This window comes from Suricata suricatta, chromosome 13, assembly GCF_006229205.1.
Source record: "Suricata suricatta isolate VVHF042 chromosome 13, meerkat_22Aug2017_6uvM2_HiC, whole genome shotgun sequence".
NCBI lineage: Eukaryota > Metazoa > Chordata > Mammalia > Carnivora > Herpestidae > Suricata > Suricata suricatta.
The window spans coordinates 82,996,111-83,017,487 of record NC_043712.1 but is presented as its reverse complement, the minus strand read 5'-3'; the positions used below and the strand labels follow the sequence as shown (position 1 = coordinate 83,017,487).

The window sequence follows — 21,377 nt, the reverse complement described above, 5'->3', positions numbered from 1 at the left end:
AAAGGAAATGAGTACAAATTATAAGACTAGCAAACAAAGATGAGAAAACATTAATTTCTGTGACTTACTTTATTTTTTTTAGAAAGAGAAAGCATGAGCAGGGAAGAAGGGCAGAGGGAGGGAGAGAGGGAGGGAGGGAGAGAGAGAGACAGACAGAGAAAATATGAATCTCAAGCAGGCTCTGCATGGTCAGTGCAGAGCCTGCCGTGGAGCTCGATCCCACAACCCTGGGTTCAGGACCTGATCTGAAATCAAGAGACGGACACTCAACCGACTGAGCCACCCAGGCATTCCTCATTTCTATGAGTGATTTTAAAAATGAGAATTAAAATAATGCTTTTATTGGATACACTAATTCCTAAATCAGTATTTTTGAATGAATACATTTTTGAATATATTTTAAACTACCAGTTAATATCTAATAAACGAGACAGTGAAAAGAATGGTGACACCCACCAACATGAGAATGAGGTAAAATGCGCCAGTGATGGTAGTGTGCTTCTTCTCTGATTGCTTGTATTTCCTGATTACTAAAAAGCAGTCACATAGAACATTCAAACAAGGCAAAACCCTCTATAAAGGGAAAAATAAAAATGACCCCACATCTCTGCATGCAAAGGAAACCACTGATGACATTCTGGTGTGAACCATTTTAAACAGCTTTCATTAATCTGCTACAATAACGTTACATACACTGTTTTGTAACCTGCCGCGGAAGGCATCGTGTTTGATTTAACAAACTCCGTACATGATAGACCCTTAGCTTCTTTGCATTTTCTCATGCTAGTAAACAACTCTAACATGAGTGTCCTTGAATCTGCATTCATCCACACTCGATAAAGTACGTCCTGGAAGAAATGATTATGAGCAGAATATGTAGCAAAGAATACATTGACTTTAAACTTTGAACCCTATGGGCAGAATACATCCCAGAAATATGGAAGTTTACCTTCCCAGTGACTGCTGTTCGCTGAATTGTCATGCACCTTCCAGAATTCGGTATGGTTAGTATAGATTTTTAAAATGTTGACATTGAGAGATAAAAATCTAGATCTCATGCTTTTATTACACAGGTCTTTGAATCTCCCTGAAATTCGTACTCACATTCTTTATGCTCCTGGCGTTTTTCCAGTAGGCAGTGGCCTCCTGATCCCTTTCCTAAGTTTTCAATAGCATGCTTGTTCCTTATGTTTTTTTAGAGTTCGTTGTATCATAAGGAATAGTAAATCTTCGTTGGGTATGCTGAAAACATTTTCCCAGCTTATCATTACTTTTCAATTTTGTTTAAAGTATTAACTTTTTTTTTTTTTTTTTTTTTTTTTTTGTGGGCCACCTGAGTGGCTCAGTCAGTCAGGCTTCTGACTTCAGCTCAGGTCATGATCTCGTGGTTCTCCAGTTTGAGCCCCACATCAGGCTCTGTGCTTACAGCTCAGGGCCTGGAGTCTGCTTCACATTTCGTGAGTCCCTATCTCTCCCTGCCTCTCCCCTGCTCACATTCTCTCTCCCCCTCTCTCTCAAAAATAAACATTAAAAAAATTAAAAAAAATTGTTTTTGCAAAGGTAGATTATAAAAATTAAGCGGTTATGAGTACTTTCTGGATTTTTTGGCAGCTTAACAAGACCTGCTCCGCCCATATTTAAACAGAGGGTAGGGGAAGGTAAAGAAAAAAGGGATATATATGGGCAGGCGTTTTGCAACCGCTGAAAGTAGGAAAAAATAGCAACATCAGATCACAACTGAACACACAATAGCAAAGCAAACAAAACAGTCTCACCACATCTAGCAAAGGAGACTTGAGCCAGATAAATTTGGAAGCTTGTAATCTCTTCTGGGATGGCATGCATTCATTCTGTGGAGAAATGCTCTCACCTCGTATTAAGTACCAGGTACCGTGCCGGGATTTGATTCAGAGAAAGAAAGATAATGATTTTAAAAACTAACGTCTCTCCTGCCTGTGGAAAGCTCACAGATGATAATCGTTGTGCGTGTGCCAGGCACGGAGACCAGCTGTGCCCTCCTGTCCTAGTCAACACCATAGGGAAGCAGTTGGTAAATGCAGAAAATCTTAATTTCTTGGGGAAAAAACCCATTTCTTGTGATTTAAAGAGAACACGTTGTATGCAGGAGCTCCAGACTCCCTCCTGCGTCTACTCGTGGCTGCGTTTTTGTGAGGAGACACTGATGCCTTTGAGACTGCACTGTAACAATTAAACCTGTAATCATGCTTTATTGCCAGGAAAACGTTTTCAAAACATCTGCACTATTTAACCAGCCAAGATGTTTTGTGAGAAGTATTTGCGAACACTTCCATCGGGAGGTAATGGTTCATTTGAAGTAACGGATGAAAATATTTGAAAATACTTGGTCATCTTCATTCTGTGTGTGTGTGTGTATGTGTGTGTGTTTTGAATGTGTGTGCACAAATGTGCCACATACTCATGTAACAGTAGAATTTCATTTGTAATTATGTTTTTAAGTTAAAACACTATATTTGACCTTGTAAGGGAGAATGCAGGACCTTAAGGATGGAAACGAATATCTGCTTTATGATGAGAGCAATGACATTAAATCCTGTCACGTAAAAATCCTTTTCATTGAATTGTAGGAAATATTTTACGTTTATTCTTTAGTCTTTACAAAAAGCTTGTGGAATAAGCATCAAGATTTTCATTTTACGTAATGAAAAAAATGTGACTCAGTGCGATTAGGTGATTGAAGTCCCCAGGTGACTAAATATCAGAGAAGAGATGGAAACCCAAGTTCATGACCGTTACCACCACACTACAGCTACCCCAGTGCCAAATACCTGCTTAACTTGTGAGAGAAGAAATAGCAGGTTCCTCCCCGTTATCTATGTATGAGCTCAGAAGAGCCTAGCCACTCCCCACGCCCCGCTGGCAGAAACTGAGCTCCCTGTTTACCGAGCTTGCCTTGAACGAGGTGGGAAGAGCAACAGTGGACTTTGGGCTCAAATTTAATGTGGGGTTTTCATTCTTGTTCTGCCACTTACTAGCTCTGCTTATTTGGACAAGTCTCTACCTGTCTCTGTGCCAAGACGCTGGCTGGCAGTGACAGTACTTACAAGGAAGATGATGTGACACATACTAGGTGCTCAAGAGTCACCCACAGGGGGCGCCTGGGTGGCTCAGTCAGTTAGTGACTCTTGATTTCCGCTCAGCTCGTGATCTCACGGCTGGTGAGTTCGAGCCCTGTATTGGGCTCTGTGCTGATAGTATGGAGCCTGCTTGGGATTCTCTCTCTACCTTAAAATAAATAAACTTAAAAAAAAAAAAAAGAATTACCCACGAGGGACATTACCTGCCTTTCCTGGGATGCCATCAAGAGATACAAAAATGATTGGGGCAATAGGTTTATAGACAATGAGGCCCAGGACATAAAGGCAAGCGTCCATAAGAGTCAGTTTGGAGCTCTCTGCTAACCCGCCTGCAAAAAAAATGGGCGTGGGGCCACAGTTAAAATCATCTGTTATCTCCAATCCTCCTATTCTCTTCGTCTCAGGAGGCATTATATTAAGAAGAAAGAAACAGCCTTGAGGACCTGAGAGAAATGTAGGAATGGCATTGCTGACCCTTTTGCCTAATCCTTTCTTTTCTTCACCTTTTACAGCTGATGGCGTCTGTGTCTTTAAATGCTTACTCAACAGAGACACTGAATGTTGCCGCGTGGGGAAGGAATCCGTCTTGATCACTCTGGGATACAGCAGCGTTCTGCTGAAGTTTGAATCTCATGCTGGTAAGTTTTGTGACTGTCCTCGCTCCCTTTCTTTTCTGAGGAGGCATCTCCTGATTGGTTGGCTTTGCTGTTGCTGATTGGTTGGCTTTGCTGTTCCTGATTGGTTGGCTTTGCTGTTCCTGATTGGTTGGCTTTGGCAGTCTGTTCCCTGAGGTGAGCTGTCATGAATTGAGACATTGACTTGAAACTGGAGTTTACTTGACACTGTGGCTAGAGAACAACCAGCCTTTTCATAGACTCTGAGGACGTTGTTCTTGGCCCCCGTTCTGGGCCTCCTTCGTCCAGAGATGCAGGAGAGGCCACCAAGGATTGTCCCGGTCTTTGTCACTGTTGTCGTTTCTTCTGGAAGATGACATTTGCAGAAATGCGATGTTTCTGTTGGCGTGCTGTTCAGAATGAGTCTACCTTGTTTTTGTTTTTGAGTCCGTTGAACGTTTTTAGACTCTGGGCAACATACATCAAGCAGCAGGGAGGTGGAGTGTAGCCAGAAGTGGTTTATGAAAGGACAGACAGGCACTCTGGAAGATTTCAAATCTGATCAAGAAAATGAAGGTTATCAATGTCTCAGGTCTGCCTGAAGAGGTCGAGGGTCATTTCTTTAACTTGGGTATAAATTGATCGTTGGTGTTAATCCAGACAGTGTAAAGCATTAGCGTTGGTTCATATTCTCCTCTAGTTCGCCAAAATAGCCTCAGCCGTTGCATTGTTGATAAGTACTTGGGATGGAGAAGTTAACCTGGTTTCTTGTTTTGAAATTCCACTCACCCGGGAGTCATCCAGAGTGAGAAACTTGTTTATACATGTCTGTCCGTCAGTCTATCTTCTGTTCATCCGTCCACCCGTCTTACTTTGATGATGCATTTCAGAGTAAATTACAGTGACCAGCACATTTAAGCCCCTGTGGTTTTCAAAGCCAAGTGTTATGGGGCTCGTCTTCCCAATACAGGTCCCTCGTGTCCGGGGTGTCTGGTGTGACAGTCTGATTCTTTCCCTGCTCTGCGCCCACATTGTCCCTCCCTCCCGCAGACAGCCCTGCGGGTCCGTGTGGCTCCCGACCACGTCTCTACCTTCCCTGCGCTCTTCAGTGTGGCCGCCTCTCTAGCTTAGTTGTCAGTCTTCAGGTCATGTTCTGGGTTAGTTACACTGAGTGGGTGTTACCAACTGGTGTCCGTGGGACAAGTGGAACTCAGGATTCTCCTACTCCACCATCCTCCCTGGAAGTCCCGCATTAATTTTCAATATTAATCTTGGATACCACAGCCTTTCGTATTCACTTACTAGTTCTAGCAGTTCTCTTTTAGATCCCTTAGAATTTTCTGTATAAAAAAACTGTCATCTGCAAATAGAGAGGACTTTACCTGTTTTCTGATCTTTTATGCCGTTTATGTTTTTTCTTGACTTTTTGAAATTCTTAGGACTTCCAGTACAGTGTGGAATAGACCTGGGAGGACAGTTGTCCTTGACATTCTCCTGATTGTGGGGCAAAGGCCAGTTGTCACCATTAAGTATAGTGTGTGTGGTCTGTCTTTTGTGGTTGCCATTTATCACATTGGGGAAGTTTACTTCTTTCCTTAGCTTGTTGGAAATTTTTATTATAATTAGGCATTAGATTTTGTCAGATAGTTTTCTGGATCTGTTGAGATTATCATATTCTATAAATGTGGTGAATTCCCTGGAACAAAATGGTTTTCATAGAGTTGATATTAATTCTTCATTAAATTTTTGAAAGAACTCACCTGTGAAGTCACTGGGTCTTAAGGTTTTACCAGTGGATTTATTTACTAGATCTAGGACACTTCAGATTTTCTCTCATGTTAGTTGGTGTTTTATAGTTTTCTATGGAATTTCTCCATTTCCTCTAAGATGTCAGATTAAAGCAAAATTTCTTCATAGTTTACAAGTTATCCTCATTGTTAATAATTGTTTTTAAAGTTTATTTCTTTTGAGAGAGACAGAGACAGCATGAATGAGAAAGGGGCAGAGAGAAAGGGAGACAGACACCCAAGCAGGCTCTGTGCTGCCCTTGCAGATTCGGACATGGGGCTCGAACTCCCGAACTGTGGGATCATGACCTGAGCCAAAACCAAGAGTCAGATGCTTAACCAACAAGCCACCCAGCACCCCTACCTGTTACCCTCTTAATTCATAATATTTATTATAATTTCTCTTTTTCCCTGATAGTGGTTATCAATGTCTTATCTTTCTTTTTCTGATCAGCATCACTAGAGGTTTATCAATTTTATCAGTCTTTTCAACAAATCAGCTTTCAGTTGCATTTTTTTCTCTTTTGCTTACCTCTTTTCTATTTCATCGATTTTTGCTCTTAATAATTTTCTTTTTTCTTCCTGGATTATTCTTTGCCCTTGCGTGTTAACTTCTTATAGTAAAGCTTTAAGTCATGAATTTTATCCTTTTATTCTTTTCTAATATAAATTCTTAGAGTCATTAATCTTCCACTAATTATGTCTTTACTTATATATAACCAGACTTCCATTTGTTTCATCATTCAGTTCAGATCCATTATGATTTCTCTTCTGATTATTTCTTTGGTCCCTGAGATATTGAGAATTATTTTAATTTTCAGGTGCATGGGAATTTTGCAGATCTCTTCCCATCATTGATGCTGGACATTCTAAGTGTTGTGCTCTTGAGCTTCTGGATTTTCTGGCTTCCTTTAAGGAGTATTAAGGTTTGTATAGACAGACGGATTAGCTAATTTTAGGTCAGCTCGATTCTTCTGAGACTTGCATTTTAGCTTTGCCTTGGCTGACCTAGGAAAGCCTTTATTCTAGGTCCATGCTCATAAAGTGTGTCTAATCCTTGGATTCTGCTGTTGTGTCTTAGTTGTTGAGCAAGGCCTCTCCACTCTGCCTGGAACCAGAAACTCTGCCCGCCCTGTGTCACCTCTGGGAATTGTTCAGCTTAGCGTTCTCTCTTAGTTATTCTTGGCCCACCGTGGTTTTGACCATCTTTTGGGCATCAACCCTCCACATATTTTATTTAAGATTTATTCAGCTAGAAATTCAAGGGGAGCCCCATGCAAATATTTTTAGTTCTTTCTTCAGATAGAAAGAGCTTTCTTTCGAGTAATCGGCCTTAGAAATTCCAGCAGCTTCCGCCTTTCTGAATGCCAATCTCTGTATCTTCAACTCAGCAAGATTGCTCTGTCCTGGTTTGCTTACTACACCATGTGCTGCGGTGTGGGGAAAGTCTCTAGAAAGAAAGCCAGGCTAATTGTAGCACTCTCCTCGTTGGTTTCCCTTCTGGATCACAGCTTTGCATTGCCTGTCTGTTCTTCTGACGACACTGTTTCCTCTAGTTTTCTGGTTGCATACAGTTTTCTTGCTTCAGTGGAAGGGAAAGTCTGGTACCAGTTAATCTGTCATGATTATGAGTAGAAGCGCTCCCTTTCAAAAGAAAGAAATTCACACACTGAGTACACTTCACGTTTCCTGGGCAGTAGTGATGGATATTCATGAAAGCCAGAAGCAACCAACATTTTCATTACTTTGGTGTACATTCTAGCTCATTTGTACAATTATCGTACAACCGCAAATCAGAGCCTTCTGTCCTGCATGCCAAGCAAAACAAATTTCAACTCACAAAATATTTGTGCATGTTTCCTTCCTTTCAGTGGGAGATCTGCCTTTTTGATTTTGATATTTCTATAATGTATGCAAGTGACGTATTTCTGTGATGTGCCTGCACCTTCCTATGATCTTCAAGGGTACTTTCAAAAGATTGGCCATAGACCCAAAGAGTTACAGTTAGAGACCATATTATAAAGCCATTTCTTTCTGCCAAGAATGGTGAGGGTGAAATTTTATCTGACTTGCAAGTTAACAAGTTAGTTTGCCACTGTTGCATGAATGCTAACAGAAGACACTCCTGGCTCAGAGTTAAAGAGTTAATGACTCAGAGAAACAGAGTAGCCAGCGTGTCAGCATGCTGTCAGTTTTCTGTGCCCTGAGACCCAGAGGCAGGTGCAGAGGGTCCAGTGGATCCCTGATCGTGCAGTGGTAGGCATTACGGGGCAGGAACACCAAGCTTAGAAAACCCGCTATTTTATAGCAAGCAGTAGACAAGCTAAGCTCTTTGCTCCAGAGGAAGATATTATTTCCTACCTGAATGTTGCTTGTTGCGCACACAACCCTGAGGAATAGCCCAGGCAAAGAGTAGTCAATGGCTTGCATTCTTGGCACGTACTCAGTAAGAGTCCTAGCAAGAGGCCCATGGAGGACCATGTCCCAACACTTTTTCTCTGTGAGGAGGAGGGAGATTTTCTCATTCATAAACACCCAGAGAATGCGAGTCCTGGAAATTCCATTCATAGGTCCCATTAAGGTGACCAAACGTATATGTGAGCAACCTTTGCAGCAAAGCCAGGCACAGAAAAGGCCATTTAGAATGTCTTTTACAGCTAAAGGAAAATACCAGTAGTGCGGGACATCGCATAGGGCAACTCTCCAAACAATTTCATTGAGACAGGCCCCTGGTCTAAACTAAACACCTGACGTAGAGAAGTAGGTGCTTCTGTCAGTCAAGGTAGCCCCGAAAGTGTAGACCAACAGCACCAAATGAAGATAAACACCAACCTCTCAGCACTTTTCATATGTTAGAGGGGACCAGACATCCATTAGGTAGAAATAATTCAAATAGGCTTGAGGCGGAAATAAAAGCAGGCATCCAGACAGCAGGAGACCAAAAATAATTTAGAAACAGACTCAGTACGTACAAAATCACAATCACTACCTTAGCACAATTAGACTCACCCTAGAAGGCAGGGAAGACGAGGCTGGACCTCCAGGGCTTATAAAGTGCACCACTCAGGCCATGCAGCTTGGAAGGCCTGGTGGGTAAGTCTGTCTGAGTATCTCGGTGAGACCTCCGTGTTAAAAGTCAAGCACAGAAGTCAAATTTAATAAACATTTTTCAGGGACCGAATGGGGTTACAGCTGCAATAATAAAACATATATGAAGGGGTCTGGCTTTCCCAACAGCTGGCTCCCAGATGAAGAGAAAAGGCTATATTTGTGAGTCAGACAGAATAGTCTGCAGTTCTAGTCGGATTACATTTGAGTCAGGTGATTTTTGCTTTTGTTCTAAGGTTTTTGTATTTTGTTTGTTTGTTTTTGGTTTTGGTCACAGCTTTTAGAAACTCTGCATTTTCTATCAACCTTATTTCCATTTTCTGGCTGAGCAGCAGAAGACTGCTCAGTGGTCCTTGGAGGCGCTCGTTAGAGCAGTGGCTGCTGCGGTCCAGTACTGGGTGGCAGGCCGAGTGCCCCCGTCTTGAGCAGAGACCCAGATGGGGACACAGGGGACCCTCGTCTTCAGACCAGCCTGCGACCTCGGGTTGTGTAGAAGGCAGCTCGGGAACCAGAGCAGTCTGGAACTGTCAAGTTCCTGCCTGCTCCCGGCCTTCCCTGCAGCGGCCTTCTCTTCCTTTTCTGCCCTCCCATGGGGGCTTGCAGAGGCGCCCCAAGCACGTGCAGTGCCGGGAGGAGTCCCAGGCAGGTGCTGAATATTGGGAGGGGTCCCGCGCATGTGCAGACTGTAGGGGGGGGGGGGTCCCACGCATGTGCAGTGTCGGGAGGAGTCCCAGGCAGGTGTTGAATATTGGGAGGGGTCCCGCGCATGTGCAGAGTGTAGGGAGGGGTCCGCGCATGGGCAGAGTGTAGAGAGGGGTCGGCACCCGTGGCACCACGCCCATGGAGTGAGCTCCCTTCTAACTGCACGTGATGGCAGTGTCCACACACTAGGGAGAAGATGGCAGGCAGGTTGGCATAAGGCATCTCTATGGGAGTCTGGTGGTAGCCTTGTGATCAGTGCCCACCAGAAGTCACTGCTCCGTGAAGGTTCCAGGAGTGTCGTGGCCAGCAATAGGAGCAGCTCCGGGGGCGGCAGCAAAGGCAGAGCTCACTGGCCATTGTTCCTGGAGCGCATGGTGCTGACGTCAGCTGACATCAGGGCTGGCAGGAGCTCTCTAGGCTTCTCTTCAGGTCTGTGATGCACATACCATCGCCTTTTCCTCTGTAGGATGGACTGTTGCATTTGGAAGTCAAGGTTGGTGCCACACAGGTGGGTTCCTGCTGCAGGGAATTTGAGAACCTTCCCCTCCTTCATTTACAGGACATCAAGGGCTCCGGACATGGTGAAGGTTCCCCTCTAAGTCATGGCGGAAACCCAGAACCATGCTGCCTGGTATCCTTTTCTGGCTAGTGCAGAAAAGCGGTCAGTTGTCGGGTTTTTTAGTTTTTTTAAAAATATGTTTATTTTTGAGAGCGAGGTAGAGGGAGCATGAGTGGAGGAGGGCAAAGAAAGAAGGAGACAGAGGATCTGAAGCCGGGCTCTGTGCTGACAGCAGCAAGGAGCCCGATGTGGGGCTCGAACCCACAAACCATGAGATCATGCCCTAAGCTGAAGCTGGATGCTGATTGAGGCACCCAGGTGCTGCAAAAGGCTGTTTTACTGAAGACGAGTAATTCCTATGTTTGATCATGGAAATCAGGTCGTGGCTCATCTCAGGATTCGAATGTTTGTTGTAGTTGATGGCTTTCAGGAAGGCAAGGCTTTAAGAAATGTAAGATTTTTCTGTCCTCTCTAATGGGACAGAATGAGGCTAAGGGCACAATGTCATTTTTACTTTTTGTACCATACCCATTAGATCTATCACGTAAGACACCATCTACTTGAGGGAGGAATTAATCAGATCATCTAACTGGTGAGGAAACTGAGAGAGAGAATCTGTTGCTTTTTCAGGATAATATGACTAATAATTAACTGATGACAGATTGGAATCCAAAGCTTCCTGACTCCAAAGCTCACACACTCTTCCTCCCAATGACACCTGTGTAGTTTTAAGAAAGAAAAAAGCCAGGGAGATAACGAAGAGCACTTGTGCTGCAAGAAAAACCCATGAGAAGCCTTTCTTCCAATGTATGTTTGAGAAACATTCCCGTAAAGCCCCCGTGGAATGTGCATGTCTGCGATGCCCGTGTTTCGTGAGGGTGCTGTTCAGAGTCGGTCCCAGCGTCTGAGCAGACCTGGGAGCTTTATGTTTCAGGGACTCTGGAAATTGAGGCTGCCTTTCATTTTCTGGACAGAAACTTTTCTTTCAGGCATTACATTGCAGGGGAGTGGAAATTTTGTGATTCCAATAGAAAAGGTCGCAGGGCGCCTGGGTGGCTGTGTTGATTAGGCGTCCAACTTCAGCTCAGGTCATGATCTCACGGTCTCTGAGTTCGAGCCCCGCATCAGGCTCTGTGCTGACAGCTCAGAGCCTGGAGCCTGCTTCAGATTCTGTGTGTCTCCCTCCCTCTCTCTGCCTCTCCCCTACTTGTGCGCGTGCTCGCTCTCTCTCTCTCTCTCTCTCTCTCTCTCTCTCAAAAGTAATTAAAAATACTTTAAAAAAATAAGAAAATTTCTTAAGAAATTGGGCTTCCTTTTACTCCCTAGCATATCTAATAGTGAGATATTTTCTAGCCACTACCTGTATTGCTTCCCAGCTTTTTTGGGAAGGAGAGTATTTAAATAGCCTGGATAGGCATGAGGCCCAGATCCAATGGGGGGGGGGGGCCAGGACGGGAGTCTCTTGCCCTGACCCTGCACACAGGCCTCTGTATGTGGTTCTAGCGACTTACCAGACGAAGTAGGGGGACAGTCAGCTGACCTTTTTTATTACATTCGCTGAGGCAGGGATTGGGGGCTCAGTAACACAGTCCAGGTTGAATTTGCTTTTGCCTGATTTAGAATACAAATGCTCACGGTTCTCTTTAATCTGTTATACCCATCAGAAAAGCAAATGGGAACGTTTCTAAGTAAGGAGCTCAAAAGTGGGATGAATTCTGATCAGGATTTTTCATCATTGTGTCACATTTCAGGAATGAGCATGGTGGCCTTGACCGCACCCCCCCCTTGCTTTAGAGCACTGGCGCTAATGGCCTTGACCCCTCCTTGCTTGAGAACACTGGCTCTGATCTCTTAGTCTCCTTGGTTCTCCAACAAGGAAAACTAATTGCTACCAGGAGTTTGAGTCTGCACTTGAGAATTTTCCCGTGGATGCCTCCTGCCACCTTCGCCTTCTGTGGTTTCCGTGTCTCTTGACCGCTCTCCGTGAATCCCTGTACCAGACGGATTGCCAGTGCAGGTGCTTGCGGATTGACGGTCCTCCTCGGTTTAATCTAAAATAGTTTTCAAAATCAGTGAAAGTCACTGGCGGAGTTAGGTGCCTGTCTGGTTTTCCCGGCCTGGGAGTCTCAAGGTGAAGGGGCCGACTCCTCGGGCTGGGTCTGTCCGGGCAGGTTATGGTGCGAAAGACCGGAGTCCACAGCTCTAGGGAGGGGGGTAAGGGGGGGACGAGCTGGCTGTCACCCAGAGGGTCCCAGATGGCCCGGTCCCTGCTGGCAGTGGGATCTTGATTGTCATTTGTCAGCCTGGGTGTTGACAGTAAGCTGTCAGCTGGTGTCACTGCCCATCAGACATGATTGCTGCGTTTTTGAGACGCACTCTGCTTCTTTGGAGTGAGAGTGTGGCGTCTGAAATGTGAGGCTGCTGTTTCAGATTTAGAAGTGCGCGCATGGCTGCCAGTCATCTGTAACTCGGGTGAGAGAGAAAATCCAGCTTTACTGGGGAGTCGACCTGTATTGGTAATTAGGTGGCTTCCCCGGGAAGGAAAGGATCAACTATTCAAATATGTCTGCGTGAGGAATATCTCTGCCCCTTTTCTCCTCCTTCAGGACTGTGACTCCGTCATCTCCAAGCCTGATTCTGTCACATGTCCCGTGACCTCCAGGAAGCTGAGACCGCTGTGAAATCGGTAGAGTTAAATTCACTGCATTTCAGAAACAGTGGAGATATTTAAAGACAGATGTCAACAGAGAAAAATATGTTTAATTAAACGGACTTGCGGGAGTACCTGTGAGGCAGTACTCACTGCTAGTGGATTTGCCCTAGGTTCGTGCAAGGTCCCATCCATTCATTTACGCATCAGGCAAATATTTATGTTGGGTCTTTTCAGCACCATGCATGTATTTATGTGCTGAAGCCACAGTGCCAAATAAATAAGTCCTTACAATTATAGAGCTGACATTTTTTAATGTTTGTTTATTTTTGAGAGAGAGAGAAAGAAAGAAAGAAAGTAAAAGTCAGGCCGGGGCAGAGAGAGCGAGACACAGAATCTGAAGCAGACTCCAGGCTCTGAGCTGTCAGCACAGAACATGACGTGGGGCTCGAACTCAGGAACAACGAGATCATGACCCGAGCTGAAGTTGGACACTCACCCAGGCCCTCCTGTAGCTGACATTTTGAGAGAAGGACACAGACAATAAATAAATGAACAGTAATAGTGAAGTTGTGTGTGATAAAGTCTGCAAAGAAATGTAAACCAGGGCAAGAGGCAGAGAAAGACTGGGGACTAAGTGTGTGTGCCGTTTGTAGGTAATGGGGGGGGGCAGGAAGTGTCACGGATAAGTGACATTTGAGTAGGGCCCTGCCATGCAGGGTGGGGAGCCCTGTGTGGGTCTGGACAAGGGGGGTGTCCAGTCCGGGGAACAGAATCACATTGCCCCCGAGGCAGGGTGTGTGTGAAGACGGGCCCTAGGAACAGGGGGCCTGGATGAAATGAGGGAGAAGACTGGCGAGTTGGGGGACGGAGCCCAGGTCAGGGGAGATGCTGGACACGTGGCGGGATCTTGGTTCCATCCCAAGGGAGCAGGGAAGCGTCTGAGGCCTTGAGGCTGAGGCCCAGCATTGTCTGAGTGTTAGGCTGTTTTTATGTCCATTTTCAAGGTGCGTATTTATACTTCTGCTCATTGCAATTGTCACAGCCGCCCCATGAGCCTGGTGTGTTATGATTGTAAAGCAAAGGCACTGAGGCTCACAGATATATGGAAGGGACGTGCCCAAGTGACCAACAGCACATGCAAGGCCTCTGTGCTTTCCACAGTTTCCACGCCGCCCTTGGGTTTTTCGCTGGTTGATGCCGAATCTAGAAAACTCGTATCTTGAGTTGGGATGCTAGCCACAGACGTGGGAAAGCCAACTTGTACCAACATTTCATGAATCGAGAAAAAGAAATGAAGACACTGTTGGACCTTCTAGGAGTTTGTGAATTGTGGGAAGGCTTTTCCATTTTTTTTTAATTTGAAAAAATTTCCAGCTTACAGAGAAGTTACGTTGACATGACAGAACCTCTGAGTCCCGTTAAATAGATTCGTTAATTTACATATTTTATCACAGTGGATTCATCTCCTTATACACACACACTGTCACTGTATTTCTGATCATTTGGGTATGTAGGCTCTACTAGGTGCAGCCTGATGCCACGTCCCTCTGTGGATACCCCGCTGAGGAGCACTGAGGTCTCTCTGCCTCTCATTGGTAATAGGAACTTAGGTCACCAGGTCACTATGTCTTCACTTCCTTTACTGTTATGTTAGTGCGCTTTCCCTGTTCATCGTGCCTAATAAGCTGTTGGGGCAGACGTATTTTGAAATTACATCAATATCGCGCTCTTCCTCAAACAGCCCAAATTTCATATACATTGATTCTCCTTTGCTTTGGAAACACGGTTGGTTTTTTGGTACCTTAGCCTCCTATCCCGCAGTCTTGCTGAGTCACTTAGTTCTTGGAGGTTTCTTTTGTAGATTCCGCGGGTTTTTTTTTTTATATAATGATTATGTCATCTGTGATTAGAGACAGTTTTTCTTCTTCCTTTCCTGTCTGTAGACTTGTTATTTTTTTTCTTGCCTATTGCACCTGCTAGGAACCGTAAGACAATGTTGCAGAGAGGAGGTGAGACTGGGCATCCTTACCTTGTTCATGACCTCAAGGAAGACATTCAGCTTTCACTGTTAGCTGTAGGTATTTTTATACACCTCCTTCATTGGGTTGAGGAAAGTCCGTTCTATTCCTAATTTGCTAATCATGTCCATCTTGAATTGTGTTTTGCAAAATGCATTTCTGGGTTTATGAGGACGAGAGTGTCATTTTTATTTTTAGCCTGCTAATATGGTGAATTTGATTTTTGAATATTAAAACAACCTTGAATATTTGAGTTAAAGCTCATTGTCATGATGTATGTTCCTTTTTATAAATTAAATTTGCTACAGGTTCATAAATATTTTTTGTGTCTGTATTCTTCACGTATTGCTCTGTAGTTTTTTGAAATGTCTTTGTCTGGGGGGCGCTTGGGTGGGCCATGTGGTTGAGTGTTGGACTCTTGATTTTAGCTCAGGTCATGATCTCATGGGACATGAGTTCAGGCCCTGGGTCAGGCTCTGCACTGACAGCGTGGAGCCTGCTTGGAATTCTCTCTCTGTCTTGCCCTCTTCCTGCCCCTCCCCTGTTGATGTTCTCTCTTTCTGTCAAAATAAATAAATATTTTGGAAAAATAAATGTCTCTGTCTGGTTTAGGTATTAGATTAATCCTGGTCTTATAAAATGGGGGCATGTTCCCTCAGCTGGTTTTGTGAACTCTTTGTGTGGAATTTGATATCACTTCTGCCTCAGATGTTTGTTAGAATTAACAACGGAAGCCAGATGCACCTTGAGTTTTCTTTGTAAGGTCTTTAACTACAAAGGCAATTTACTTAATACATGGAGCTCAATTAAATGTACATATTGTTAATTGAAGGAACTTTACTTATTTATGTCTTGCGTGGAATTTGTCCATTTCATTCAAGTTGTTAAATTACTTGCCATTATGTTCTGCATAGTAATTCTTTGTATTGGTATGATCTGCAGTGATATCCTTTCTCGTTGGATGTCCTCAGTGGGATATCTTGGTCTCCTTATATTGGTAACCACTCCTGCCCCCCCTCCCTTAGTCTAACTAAGACTTACCAACTTTATTTAGCCCTCCAGTGAACGAGTTTTTAGTTTCGCTCATTTGACTCTATTTTGTTCATTTTCCATCTTATTGACTCTCTCTCTTGTCATCATGATTTCCTTCCTTCCGATCACTTTGATTCTCTGATTATTCTTCTCCTTTGCTTTCTTCAGGTAGATGCTTAAAGCATGAACCAAATGCTTCCTGTTTTTCTAATAGACACATTGAATGCCACACACTTTTTTCCACACAGTATTCTCCCCGCCTCCTATACATTTTGGCGTCTTGTGTTCTCCTTGCCACACAATTTGAAATCATGCGTACTGTTCCTTGGCCTGTGGCTTGCCATTTTGATCCGTGGATTATCTGGAAACAAATTGTTTAATTTCCAAACATTGGGAGATGTTCCACAGGCCTCTCTCTGCTAGTTGAATTCCTCTGTGGTCTGAGGACATATTTTGTGTATGTTTCACGTTTGTTGGAGTTTGTTTGAAGGCCCACAGTATTGTCCATCTTGTGGAGTGTTCCGCGTGCTGCTGAAGAGTGTATGTGTCCCGTTCCTGTCAGCTGGGATTTTTCTCTAAGTCTCAGGTGGTTCAAGATCTTCAGTGATTCTTGGTCTACTTGTGTCTGAGTTACTGAGAAAGGAGAGATGCAGTTAGTGACGGTGACTGGATTTTCCTGTAGTTGAGTCCGCACCTGCTGTGTGGACGTTGATATTCCGTTGAGTATATGTGAGGTGAGGCTTCACATAATGACTCAGACTCCAAGCTTCTAGAAGCTGTTTTTCCATTTTTTTCTCTTTTGGGGGAAACTCCTTTTGGCTTGAACCCCGCTGGAGGCTGGGCGCTCCGTGCCTCCCTGGGCTCTGGATTTATTGTAGGAATGTATCCCCTTATCCCTGTTTCCTGAGGAACATGTGCAAGAAATCTCTGCATTCTGCTCAAATACCTGTGGGTGAAGCAGCACGATGTCTGGGATTTGCTTTAGAATGTCCAGCCAAGAAAACACGATCTACGTGGCGTAGAGATCAATGAAGATTGACAAACTCACAGTCAGCATAGAATCTTGATGAGAGAAATCTTTATATGAACCTATTAACTTTATGTGAATTTAAAAATCATAATAATTTTTTAAAGATCATACATGGAAAACTCCATTAGGAGGGGGGCGCCTCGGGGCTCAGTTGGTTGAGCAGCCGACTTCAGCTCAGGGCATGATCTCACGGTCTGTGAGTTTGAGCCCCACGTCAGGCTGTGCTGACAGCTAGCTCAGAGCCTGGAGCCTGTCTTCAGATTCTGTGTCTCCCTCTCTCTCTGCCCCTTCCCTGTGCACCCTGTCTCTCTCTCTTTCTCAAAAATAAGTAAACATTAAAAAAAATGTTACTGTGATTTGGAATATCAAGAGATACAGGCATTTCTCCAGGGAGCCAATCTCATTTACTCACAAGTCATCTCACATGGTGGTCACCTCAGGTGCGTTGATCAAGAGTTTTGGAGCTACACGGAAATGCCCTCTTACAGTTACAGAAGCAGTGGCAGGAACTGGACCTGGCTGAGCAGGAAGGAGACTTAAGACTGTTTATAATACGGGTTTGATTTCTTGTGGCCAGTAGCTCCTGGAGAGCAGGACAGGATTGTTGAATGCAGGGCGATCGGTGCCCGGAAATGCTATTAGTGTTCTTGCTGCCTCTCTAACCCCCCATTCTTCTTTAAGATGAATGTTAAAGTAATATTTAAACATTTGGGTGTTTATTCATTAAAAAAAAGTTAGTGCCTTATATTAGTGATGATGTGGGGAACTAGGTATTATCACACATTCTTCTGGGTACAAGTGAGAACAGCCTAGGGAGAGAGAGACTGGGCTTTGTATTTCAAAATGAAAATGGACCCAAATTGGATAGCATCTCTGGATGGACAGTACATAGGAATTCTCTGTCCTATGATGCAATTTTTCTGTATTTTAAAATTATTTCAAAATAAAAAGTTAGGAGAAAAAATTGGACCCATTTTTTCCTTTTGCTTCTAGTCATTTAACCTACAAATATACTCATAAATGAGACAAATGAAATTATGGAAAATCTTAACACTAGCTCATATTTGTGACCACAAAATACTAAAACCAAAAATAAAAAATATCTATCATTAGCTATCTATGATGATTTGGAATACTGTGCAACTGTTCAAAAAATCTCTGCATTTCCTATTAGAAGTTTTTAAGTGAGAGATGTGATTACTATCATTTAAGAATATTTATTTGGTGTTTCGATACTCTCACCTTCATGTACTCTGCTGGGTGCTGGGAATATGAAGTTTCCTTTCACTGATTTTCTATGCTTTGAGCATTTTGTTACTAGGTAAGGGCCTCCTTCTCTCCTGCTTTTCAAGTTTATTTATTTTGATTAGAGAATGAGAGCAGGGGAGGGGCGGAGAGAGTGAGAATCCCGAGGAGGCTCCATGCTACCAGCACAGAGCCCGAAGGGGGGCTCAAAATCAGGAACCATGAGATCATGACCTGAGCCAAAATCAAGAGGCTGGACGCTCAATCGACTGAGCCACCCGGGCGCCCCCCACCGTCTCCTTGTAGAAGACTCCCTGTGGTTCCCAGGGAAGGTGGTGATGCCCCCAAGCCAATTTGGTTCTTGGTGTCTTAGGATATTTCCGTGTATCCGTACGGGGTCATGAAGCACATAGGAAGAGGCAGTGCGCTGTATTAAACCCATAAAGAGTTTATTGGTAAGACACCATGTTGCGGTGCCTGTTTGCAGGACTGTCAGATCCACCAGGAGGTGTAGTCAGAGGCAATCGCTTACATCAGAATGGAGTTAAAATCCGCTTCTGATGGTCTGAAACTCAGAAGTCCTTTCTCTGTTGAAGTCCCCTGCCGGCGGTGTTCAGGCCAGGCTGCCGGAAGCACGGTACTCAGCCCTTTACAGACAAGTACTCTTGTAGAGTGTTACCTCCCTGTTTAGCGGCTAGAACATAGAACCGGAGTGAAGGTTTCTCTGCGGAGAGAATTTCAGATGCTCACATATGTCCTCCAGGGCCTCCGGGGGGGGGGGGGGGGGGGAGTAAGGAAACCACCTCCATGAGTCCCAGGGGCAGTAACATTAGGTCCTGCCCTGTGAACCAGGAGCAGGAGCCCCCGGGAGTTCCCGGGAGGGGGCGGGGCAGCCCTTGGCCTAGACACGCCCACAGGCCTTCGGCCACGCCCACAGGTCTTTGGCCATGTCTCAGTCGCCCCTTTCCACTGTTCCGGGTCCGGAGATTTCTACCGTCCACACCTGTCGCTGCCGCTAAGGGTTTGAGGGTTCTCTTCACATCGAGCTAAAAGTTGTTGCTTTTTTTTATTTTTATTTATTTATTTTTTTTACTATTTTTCATTGTCACCCAGCTGCTTAGACCAGAGGTTTTCAACCATGACACTACTGACATTCCGGGCTTGCTGATGACGTCTGTGGCGGGGCGGGCGGGGCGGGGGCTATACTGCGCACTGTTGCATGCCTGGCAGGGTCCCCAGCCACTCCCCACTAGACGCCAGCAGCACCACCGTCCCCATGTGTGACAGCCCGACATGTCCCGACATTGCCCCGTGTTCGCTGGGGGAGAAAAATCAGCCCTCGTTGAGAGCCACCTACAAGGAGGCCTTTTGGGACTTCTGGAGGTGTGACGGCTGAAACAAGGAAGGGGATGTTTCAACGGAGAAGCTGCTTTCTGCCCTTCTTCCCATCTCTTACTGGACCAAGAGCCCGAGTCTGCGAACTGCCGGGTGGGTGGGCCAGATGCGTTAGGTGTAGCCTACGGATGGCTTTGCGGTTTCAGGAATCGTGAAGGCGCTTACACCCAGGGTCTGCTCCCCATTCTGGTTTCTTTATATCCTCCCCTCCTTCCCCAGGATGCACACGTGGGCTGCTTCACATGTTGACGTAATCTGTCTGACTCCCGAAGCATGTGAGTGTGCCACTACCTTTCTAAGGTCCGCCGTGGAGGGGAAGACAGGGACTAACATACATGCTCATCCAGCACTTTAGAGCCACTGAAGTGCACGTAACACTTTGTCTAAACTAGGAAAAATGGTCCTTAAGACCGTTTTTCTTTCATCTGCTAGAAAGTGATCATGATTTTGTTAGGGAAAAGAAAAAGACTGTACTGTCATTGGCTAAAATTAATCAATCTGTGTATTTCTGATAAATAATCTAGCTCCTGTGTTGTGCAGTGCACATCGTGTGCAACCATACATGGCAGTCTTGCATAATGAGGTTAAGTAAGGTCTGTATTCCATAGGGAAACCTAGAATTAGGGTTTCCTGGGAATTGCATTAAATAATCAGTTTACAGAGTATCTTTGAGACAATAGGACAGATTATGGAGTGAAGATAAAAATCACTATTATGTATATTTTTATGTGGCTGAAGGAAAATATTTTTCTTTGGAACAAACAGAGGTTGTAACTGATACCCTACCCTGGACCAATGTTGAGGGTGTGAGGGTGACACTCGAGGAGGAGGCAGTTGAGAAGGAAGTAGCAGCAAAGATGCCATTGGGAAGAAATAAGGGTTTCCGTGGTTGCTAGAACCTTCCTGCTCACACAGAACGGATCCAGGAGACAGTTCTTTCATGGCCTAAAACCACTTCCTCTGATTAATATTAATGTTCCCTAACCAGGTTCTCAGGAGAGATGATCCCTACATCTCAATGTTCTCAATTCGACATTTGTTTATTTCTGTTTCTTTTCTTTATTTTTTTACATTTATTTATTTTTGAGAGACAGAGAGACACAGAATGTGAATAGCGGAGGAGCAGAGAGAGAGGGAGACACAGAATCCGAAGCAGGCTCCAGGCTCTGAGCTGCCAGCACAGAGCCCGATGTGGGACTTGAACCCACGAACCGTGAGATCATGACCTGAGCTGATGTCAGAAGCTCAGCAGACTGAGCCCCTCAGGTGGCCCCTCTCTTTCTTTTCTTTGTTCCCCTTCCGTTTTTCCTTACATAAGGGATATTTTCGAGCACCTCCCATGAGCCTGCCCTGCTACAGGTCCCTGCCCCCCTGCAAAGTCCTTTTTCCAAAGGTAACTTCAGCCCGAGCGGCAGCCTCACAGAACCCTCTCAACCGGAGGTCATGTTAGTTCCCTCCGATCACACTGTAAAGCTCAGTTTTCATTATTAGGATATCTGAGGCGCAGATATTATCAGTCCAGCTGCTGTTAGCATTTTGGCTTCATTATTTTCAGCATTTCTGTTTTGTATCCATTTCCAAACCGTTGTGATTGTTGTTTACATATTACTTGGTATCCTGCTATTTTTATGTCACGTTCTGCCGTTAAGTGCATTTCCATGTTTGTCAGTCTTTATAAACATCATTGGAAATATATAAATAATATTCCACAAACGACTTCCTATAAACTCCTAATGTGATCCTCTGTTGTAGGACATTTAAATTATTTCTTTTAAATTCTTTTATTTATTTTTATTTTAGTTATTTATTTGTTATTTATTATTTTATTTTATTTGTCTTATTTTGAAATTCTTAAATTGCTCTAAAAGAGATTTTATTATTTTTTAAGTATAAATAATAACCTTGCTGTTCTAATTAGTAAGAGGGACGTGTTTCACATTATAAATGAACAGATGTTTCTGGGTCTGCGGCTTTCGGGTGGTTTCGTTGAGCCCCGCCCCCGGAGGTGGGGCAGAGGTGCCAGAGCAGAGGGCGTTTCCCTTCATGCTCCCGCACCTGCCGCCGGCTGCCCTCCAGTCACACCTTCTGGTTTATGACGACTCTCGCGGGGTTTCCGTG

At 44.5% G+C, this 21,377-nt stretch overlaps 1 protein-coding gene across 1 annotated transcript in view; it reads left to right on the top strand.

Moving 5' to 3' along the window:
• LOC115275972 (histone-arginine methyltransferase CARM1-like) overlaps nucleotides 1-21,377 on the top strand; it is a 173,523-nt gene that overhangs the window by 3,209 nt on the left and 148,937 nt on the right. The window contains exon 2 of the mRNA XM_029919685.1: nucleotides 3,629-3,754. Within this exon, the coding sequence (XP_029775545.1) occupies nucleotides 3,629-3,754 (126 nt within the window). The remainder of the gene's footprint in view (nucleotides 1-3,628; nucleotides 3,755-21,377) is intronic.